Here is a 9,615-nt window from a genome sequence, read left to right as displayed (position 1 = left end):
AGAATTCAATTCTTGAGGAAACACCAGTTGTAGGTATGATGGGACATCACCTATAGTGTGCAGATGTGATGACACAGGCAGGGTAATTTTAAAAAAGAGAAAGGATGCTATAYCCACTTCAGAATTTTCTTAAGAGGGGAAAATCAAGAGCAGTTCAAAACTGCTATTTTAGAACACCAGCAGCCCAAAGACAGCTAATGTAAGGTAAAATTACCTCTGGATACAGCCCAAGGCCCTTCCCAACAGACTCAGTACCACTGATGCAGTCCTGGGAGGGAAATGTCATCATGAAGGGGAGCAGACCCAGTTCAGGGAAAATGCAGGAAGCTGGCTACAACTCAGGGGTAACTCATGAAGACAAAATTAGCTCCTAAAAACTCCGAACAGAAGGAACAGAATTCTATCACATGAGGAGCAAGTCTAATGGCACACTACATCATTGAAAATACCTTTAAAGAAAAAACTAAGAACAAAGAGCTACTGCCAGCTTCCAGCAAAGTTCATTATCCACACAAGTTCTTTGTGGCCAAAAAAAACTTYAAAATGCAACGCCTGAAAAAAGCACTTCCTTGCTCTTTTTGGTATCTGAGTCTTCAAACACTGTTGACACCTCACCAAGGCCTGTCACCTTTTGGCTGTAGCAGATGCAGTATGTTAAGAAATCTAACTATATAAGCAAGGCAATTTTGTGAATCATGGGAAAAAAAAAAAAAACATTTGAGTACTCTATTGGTTTCTCATATACTGAAATGTTTTGCCATTTCATTGTGCAATAGTCCAACAGGATTTCAGAACATATACTGGAAAATTATTTTCTCATCTTTTTTTCTGACCATGAGAATGCTGCAGTGGCAATGAGGAGCGTACACTACTCGTGAGAATCTGCAAGATTTCCAAGACCCTCTTCATGCTATAAAGTCACTTYGTCACACAAAGTAAATTCGTTCCTTTATCAAAGGATTTTATACGCAGCAACGTATTCATTCTACTATCAAAATATTGTTTATGGTTCATCTCAAACTTACCTTCATATTTCTGCCTAATCTGGCCACTGTCCTCTGCTACTCATCTCTCCCCTCTTATCATTTTTTCATTCAAATCCACTCAGCTACTTCTTCATATTAGTTTTTCATTCCTGTAGCAACAGCTCTGTAATACAAAACCTTTGTATTTTCTGTGACTTCTACACAGTACTCATCATACTCTGCTCCTCTTTAYCCACCCCATGTTACCATGCCCACGTGTATGCAGATCTGTCCACACACACTGACCCCAAGATTGCATCCTCACTTTTCTTCACATTTCATCAACTGTACCTTGTTCACACTGAAAACTTAATTCAGCTTATTTGGCCACTGAGAATTTTCTAGGATACCTATACTAACAGAAAGCCAGTTGCTGTTATTATCCCAGTTGACTGCAGGTAATCAAAGACACAGAAAAAGCTTGATAAAAAGCTGCCTGAGCGTATACTGTATGAACTTGTAAATGAAGCATGAGGAGTCAGCTAGGAGGATGCTGGCAATAGTCTGGACACATCCTTCTCACAGGGCAATGGCATGCTGAGCTTCACAATTGACAGGACACAGAATCCTTCATACAGTGAAACGGAACAGGAAAAAATACTGAAGTTTTAAAAGCACATCAGAAATTTCAAATAGAGTAGTCAGAATGAAACCAAACTCTTGTTTTCAAACACATACTTATGACAGTTTGATAATTAACAACTTATTTGCTGTAGGTACAAAGCATTTCAGTCTTTCCTGAGAATGCTGAAAATTGTGCTGGAAATATAAGGGGAAGACATGCACATTTAACCTACACATAACCAACATGAGAAATTTTTTTGACAGTAGTATAAAGTTTTTCATGGTAGAGAAGACTGTGACTCACCCACTCTCATAAATACAAGCAACAACCTACTTGCTGAGAATTGGCAAAGCCAATCCCAGCCTTTATCAGAAACATGAATGCAATAAAAGAATTCTTCAGGATTGGTTCAACATTACATTATTCTACTTGCAATATAAATATTTTCAAGTAATATTTTAAAGTCAAGGTTAAATATAGCAATTATTGCAATAAATAAGCAATATCTGGAGGTCACCTAGTCCAATGATCCTGATCAAGCAGGGGCACTTAGAGCCATTTGCCCAGGACCATGTTCAGATGGCTTTTCAGCATCTCTGAGGATAGACAACGTAACAGTGCATGGCCACATACACAGTAAAAGAGAACAGTTCCTGATATCCAGATGGAGCCTCCTATGYTTCAGTTTATGAGCACTGCCTCTAGTCCTGTCACTGGGCACTGCCTGGAGAGTCTTTTCTTCTTCACACCCTCCCTTCAGATACTTAAATACTGTAGTAAGAATTCCAAAAGCATTGGCTCTTCTCCAGTCTAAACAGATGTGCATCCTATGAGCATTTCCTCATAGGAGAGAAGCTCCCATGCCTTCATTATCTTCATGGCCCTTTACTGGACCCCCTCCACTATGTCATAGTGTCCCTGGTACTGGGAAGCCCAGACGTGGACACTGTGCTCAGGTGTGGACTCAGTACTGAGYGGAGGGAATAAGCCACTCAGTCTGCTGGCAATACTTTGTTTAAAACAGACCAGGATACCACTCACCTTCTTCACAGCAAGGACTTGTTGCTGGCTCATTTCCTTCTCAGTGCCCACTAGGACCCCCAGTCCCTTTTCTGCCAAGCTGCYTTTCCAGCTGGGTGGCCCTCAGTGTATACTGGTGCAGGGGTTGCATGACTTTGCACTTAACCCTGGCTGAAGCTCAAGTTCCTGCCAGCCCATTTTTCAAGCTTGTTGGGGTCCCTTTGGATGGCAGCATGATCCTCTGGCTTATCATCTTTACTTCCAGCTCTGTGTCATCAGCAGACTGCCCCATCATCCAGGTCATTAGTGAAGATGTTGAACAGGATTGGATGCAGCTCTGACACTGGGGGTACAGAACTAGTTACTGGTCTCCAAATAAACTTTGCTCTGCACACCACCACTCTCTGGGTTCTACAATTTTCTATTTTCAGTCCACCTATCTGCTCATCCAGTCCATACATCAAAAGCTTTTCTATGAGGACCTTGCGGGTCACAAGGCTRGACCAAAATGAGTGGATAATGATTATGCTTCTGAAAAAATTTATCTTGAGACATTTGTGCTCAAATTGACTTACTGTAGAAAATGTCTGTATTTCAGTACTGTTTTACACTCATAAACTCCATTTCAAACAACCTTTTTGAAGCACCTACCTTTTCCCAACAGTTTCAAATACYGATTTGCTCTACTATTAGAAACAAGGGTGACAAGATCCTACACACAAGTTCTCTGCTAATACTATAAAGGTTTCCTGCTGATGAATGTTCAGATATGAGAATTTCCAAAGCATGAATCACAGAAAAATCTGAAGTCAGTTGCTGAAACCAACACAAATACTGTGTTTATTTGTGAGATGCTATTTTACATCRACACCATCAAAAGACCTAAAAATCAATCGGATTAACTCATGTTAGGTGGCATAAGAGTATTTTCATCATATTGTAACTCACAGGAGTTCAGCACACCTTACTTATGTAACATCCAAATAACTAAGACATAAACCATTCACAGTCACAGATTAACTGCTGTTCGTGCAACAAGTGTCAGTAGGTGCTATTTTGACACACGTACACATGCACACACACCGTGGGGGAGCAGGTGAGGAATTAAAAAATAGAAACAACAAAAAAATCTGAATTTTGGTCTCAACTACAGGAAACAAACTACAGTTTGTGGATGGATTCTAGACACTTTTACAACAATATGAAAAGACAAAATATAAGGCATAGAAAGAGGTATGTTAGCAGCTATAATTAAAACCAGGGCACAAGCTAACCTTTAAAACTGTCTACATGAATTCCAAGATTATCAAACAATTTGTTAGACTTGTGACCAAGGGTCAACAGARATCTGGGATAACCTTAATACCACTGTCCATTTCTTGTCCCTCAAAAGAGTAACTTGGGATCATTAACCAAATAGCAATAAACTGTAATTAACTTGATTGTGTGAGCACATTTGTGATTAAATAAAATGCATATGTTCATCGTAAAATGGGAAAAGCCTCTACAGTATTAGAAATGGCTACACAAAGATAACCCAATATTTATAGTAGCTYCAAGACAACCTTGAAGAGGTTTTAACTGAAAATTCAAGTCCATAAACAATTTCARTGAATTCCATGCTCTTCAGCTTGCTTTCCTTGGAAAAGATAAAAAGTAAAAAAACCAACAGTAATACACAATTATATTAATATTTTAAATACTTAATATCACATAGCTTTAGAAGGAAATTTAATTCAATGAATGCTTTGATTACTAATATTAATATAATCATTTAGGCTGAAAAATATTCTTAGGATTATTAAGTCCAAGGAGCGCCAAATGTTTGTCATCTATCAAATAATGTCAACTGCTATAGTCTCTGGATACTGTTTTCCTTTCACTGTCTTTTCAATTTACGTCTCCCAAATACCAAAAATTAACTGTACATTGATTATCAAGTTTCTTTTAACAGTTCAGTAATAGTAAACCAGAAGTATTAGCACAAGACCCACAGCTGACCTCTCAGTGTCTTGTCCCAGAAATCACCATATTCTGTACATTACTTTTCAAAAAGCGGGGCAGAGGGAAGAAAGCCCACAATCAAAAAAACCGTTTACATCAGCTGTTTGTTGGCAAAATAAACAAAAAAGCAAATGCCATACTTGTACTAAATACAAGATTAACTGAGTTAAGTTTCCATAACTATTAAAAATTTCTCCAATATAGAGRAGCAGGCAGTGTTAGAATCTTCTGCTAATCAGCACACATAAAAAAACCTGTAGGATATAAAACCTGCAAAACCAGCAGGATGGATAGCACAGGGAAGCTCATCAAGCCACACAAGCCCATTTGAGTCCATTTGTTCACTAAAAATGTCAGTAAAGCTGTCTCAACTAGCTGTAATTGAATCCGTGGTTTACTTTATGAAGATGCATGTTTATAAACTTGCTGATAGCTACAGATTCATCCTGTTTCAAATGGAAGAAAAAACTTGCAGCATCCAATTCATTTCCAAACACATTCTTCCTTTCCATCACTCCCCATTATTTTTGTCCAAATTTTAAAAAAAGTTTGTTCGCTTGCACAGTGAGGTTTTTTTTTTTTTCTGAGGTTACTTTTCCCCTGTTTTCTTTGTTTTTAATTAAATTTTGTTTCTGAAGAACAGAAAAACTGCCARCACCTGGCTGAACTAAACAGATTTCTGTCAACCCTGTTATATGAAAGCTATACCTGTAACAGTAATAGACTGAAAGTGTCTTTGGCTCTTGCTTCCATTATTGGAAGCTGTTATTTGTGACATACAAAATYTTTTATGCTATTTCTTGCAGGATTCATGCCAATTTTTGCTGAACAGTTTCCTAGAGTTAACATCTAATGTTTTAAGAACAATTACACCTATTTCACTTAAAATCCTGGCAATCACAATTTGGCCTAATGTTAAAAGTTATATTGCTTCTCAGTTCATTCTTTTAAGAACTAAACCAGCAGTTCTACTGGTAGTTCATTACAGTAATACTATTGTAATATACACATTTACATCGGAAGTCTTAATAAAATGTATGTTTTCTTAAGAGGCTTATTGTAAACATTAAATATCACACTCCCCTCAATTTCTTGTGCAAACTGGCATCAAACATAGAATTAAGGTTATGTGTATTAGTACATGAGAAAGCACTGACTATGTATATTTTACCACTACTAACTTCTGTTTAGTGTCATGGAAATCAAAATGTAGCTATTTCAAAGGAAAGGTAGTATTTTCTTCTTAGCATCATGAAATTCTAGGGCTTGTATATGCACACATATTGTATATTTATGTATATACAAATATACACAGACACAAACAATTTTTGTCTTTGGCAGCTGAGCTTGAAAAACAAAAACCAACGACAACAACAAACAGATCAGAACACAACTGACCACCTGTAGCACCACAATTACAACCTCCTGGTCCAGGGCAGCAAACGAATGTGCTTTTGCCAAACTAGGCTTAATTCTGAAAGAAGTCAAGTCAATGACAGTTGCTCTTGACTTGATGGCAAGGATAGAACCTTCAGCACAGATGAAAATTTCACTTTCAAGATAAATGCTTTCCTCTCATTCTCCTGGACTGCATTCTAGGGAAATAACAAAACTGCCAGTAACTTGAAAAATATTTCTACAGAGAATTAATGCTGTCATTCCAAAACATCCACTGGCCCTTTGTTGCTAAATGCTCCATGAATYGATAACATTTTAATAAATCCTTAGGGATCAAAGTTTAATAGCACCGGATACTTCAAGGACCTATTCATAAATATCAACACTAACATTACTTAACAAAGAAGGGTAAGGCAAAGACAAYATGACAAAATTACAGAACTTAAACATTATTCCATTCACTTGTTTTTCCCAAAATAATCACTTGAACCATCTTACACAGATAAAGAAATGAGTGMAACAGGCAGTGGTCCCTACTAAAAAGTACTGTCATTTAATGCTGGTGTTTTACATGCCCATTGCCTGCAATGGACATTCTGCCAGGAAACTTTAATCCCCAACAGGAAAGAAAAAGTAATGTTTTGACTATTCAAGATCATATTTTTCCAGTATYATATTTTTAAATAGTTAGAAACACAAAGCTGGAGGCCCTTGGAAAGACAAAAAAAATCCCCAAAAATTTTACTACATATKTGCTAGGAGTGAACATGCCTTATTCCCCAAACCACCAATTTCAGCTAGAACTTTCAATGTCATTGGGTCGCTAGATCACAACATAGACCAAACACTCTTGGTACACCAAAAATTAAAAGGAGTATGCCAAAGGCAATTTACAAAAGTCTAAAACCCATTTTTAAAAGGTACTTTAATTTATCCATTTGTACCTGTAATGACTACTGCAGTTTTAACATTAAAAAGTCAGTACTTTTTTCTTCAAATGGAAATAATCTGTGGCATGTACAACTATTACAGTGTTTTAATATTTTTATACATATATATATATTTTTTTTCAAGACACCAATGTTTCATTCCTATAAAGCATTAGGTCAYGTTTGGCAAATTCTGATGAAGGAAGTCACAGCATCTCTCCTCAGAAATTGGCATCTCAAATAGGAACAATGAAACTGACACCAGTTCTTCACATAACTATGTCCAGGAAGGCTGAAATTTTACATTTGAGACCAAATGAAAAACAAAAGTAAAGTTTCAACAGACATGTAAGTGATGATTAGAAATATGCCACAAAATTATTTTTACAATACATTTCTGCAGAAATAATCCCTAGGTGAAGCCTTTTTTATACACATATACAAAATTTAGACAGCAATATACACATAATCACAGTGAAGACTCTGGCAAGTTCACCAATTCATAGTGGAAATACAAAATGCAAAGCAGCCTTCAAAGAGAACAATGCTAAACAGCAAGCATAGCTAGCTTGTTAAATAGCAAACATCAAAAGTTCCCTGCCAAAGGGATGCAGTGCAAGAAAAGCAGCATGCACTTTGATACAAATAGCAGTTTATGGCTAATGGTTGACRTAACTGTGGTAACAGTGACTCTTGAGTGGCTGTGCATAGTTAAACTCCTATGTCATCTGTTTTCCTTTATACCATTCCACAAACTCATCCAACAACACTGGCCCTGTAGAGAGATCAAATAACTGTGTTTTACAAAATTTTGTAAAGGGACACTAAATTATTAAGCTCAGAGAAACAAAATTTATTTTAAAACATCAACACATGGTAGTACTTACAGGCTCCATCTTCATCATAGTTGCTGAGGTCAAGGTTAATTGTTCTGCTGAATTCAAGAACATTACACCATTGGTCCTTATTGATAACTTTGTATTTTGATTGCTGGTTGAGGCAAGAAACAGAAATTACTAAAACATATTTTCAACTGTCTCAAACTCAGATTTTCTTACAGAAAATTTAAACTTTTTGATGCATTATTATTTTAATCTGTCTGCTATCTAAAACTAAAACGAATTAAACTAGCAAGCATTCAAACTAGTACTGAATCAYGTTTCTGATTAAGCCATCTTTTAGCGGGCAAACATACAGCAATAATATAAAGTCTAAAAGCAAATAAGTAACATTACATACTTTGTTCTGCATTGCACAAACCTTAACAGCACTGAAATTTGGGAAAAAGTAAGAAAGAAAAGGTAACTAATTGCATGTGCTGCTTTGGTGTTTATTATATCCTAAATCAGAACACAGAATACTTAGCTCTTGATTCTACCTCCAGTTAAAAGTATAAGTGAAGACAGATTAAAAAAAAAAAAAAAACCCTGTCATTTTGTTTCCAATTCCATACCTCTAGAAACTGGTGAAATACTGGAAAAAGGGACCATGCTTTTCCTAAAAGAAGGCCCAACATACACTTGGCAGTATTGATATCTAGGCTGCGCTGGTCCTTTTCCTGCATGAAAAGATCAAAAAGGGAAAAAAAGCAAAATTTCAGGATTCTTCACTTCCCATCCCCATGCACAAAATAAATTAACAAATAAATAATATATAGCAATGTTTTTTAATAAAAGTGTTTTTTAACTAACAGTGTTTTTTTACTAAYAGTGTTTTTTAATAAAACACAACTTCCCAGTAAAATTTCCTTCCTTGAGGGTAATGASTTGTTACATGGAGATGCTGTTTTCCATAGATGTTCCCAAAAAGCCATCCCTGTTAAGGCAGATGAGGCATAAGGTCGTTTGTGACTTCAGCCCTCCCTAGGACACAACGGTCATCAGATCCACAGCCACGTTTGCACGTACTCTGCACAGCCATAGCTCTTAGAACTGCAGTGCTGTACCCATTTTCTGCCGTACCATTACAGCTACAGGGACTAACAGTTACCACTACTTGGCAGCTCCTCAACTATGCAAGAGTGAACCAAGAGGATCTTTCTTATTTTTCCAACTGATTACATGAAACTCAGATTATATTATTAAATGAGCACAAAGAACATAACACAGTAGCACATCGAGACTCCTCCCTGTATTGTCCAGTTTTAGTTCAATGAAACAGTAGTGCATTAAGGTTTAAGGGTTGATTCTTTTTGTTTMTGCTAAGTAAAAGCAGCAGCATCTGTACCCAGAAAGTGTGCTAATGAGTGGCAAAGTTAATATATTTAGTAACATAACTTCTGCACGTCTCWAAGTAAGATGTGTATAATTCCATTTTATTAAATAGTTTATCCATCTACCTTTGTTGTCACAAAATTAAACAAAATTAAGAATTTTGCTGAGAGATGAGGCATAAACACTCACACTTTTATGCCTTGGTTATAGCACTGAGATACAAATTCACAAGTTCATGAAATCACAAAAAATTAATTTCCGTATTAACTAATGTAGACCTTGTTCTCTGTATGTACTCATGACTGCAGACTGCAAAGTCTAAATTAAGAAAATATAGGGTATCAGAGAATCATGGCATGGGTAAGTGGAAGGGACCACAGTGGGACATCAGGTCCAACACCCCTGCTCAAGCAGGGTCATCCTAGAGCACAGGGCACAGAATTGTATCCAGGTGGTTCTTC

General features: G+C 36.7%; 1 protein-coding gene across 5 annotated transcripts in view; it reads right to left on the bottom strand.

Moving 5' to 3' along the window:
* Positions 1 to 401: 401 nt before the first annotated feature.
* DCUN1D4 (defective in cullin neddylation 1 domain containing 4) overlaps positions 402 to 9,615 on the bottom strand; it is a 44,834-nt gene continuing 35,620 nt past the window's right edge. For all 5 annotated transcript variants that reach the window (XM_057366783.1, XM_057366785.1, XM_057366787.1 and 2 more), the window contains 3 exons: positions 8,395 to 8,499; positions 7,829 to 7,931; positions 402 to 7,716 (listed from right to left, as the gene is read on the bottom strand). In XM_057366783.1, the coding sequence (XP_057222766.1) occupies positions 7,661 to 7,716; positions 7,829 to 7,931; positions 8,395 to 8,499 (264 nt within the window). In that variant the 3' untranslated portion in view covers positions 402 to 7,660. The remainder of the gene's footprint in view (positions 7,717 to 7,828; positions 7,932 to 8,394; positions 8,500 to 9,615) is intronic.

Source organism: Malurus melanocephalus, unplaced genomic scaffold (assembly GCF_030028575.1).
Source record: "Malurus melanocephalus ecotype Western Australia unplaced genomic scaffold, MMel_1.1 scaffold_71, whole genome shotgun sequence".
Classification (NCBI taxonomy): domain Eukaryota; kingdom Metazoa; phylum Chordata; class Aves; order Passeriformes; family Maluridae; genus Malurus; species Malurus melanocephalus.
This window is presented reverse-complemented; position numbering and strand designations above follow the sequence as displayed.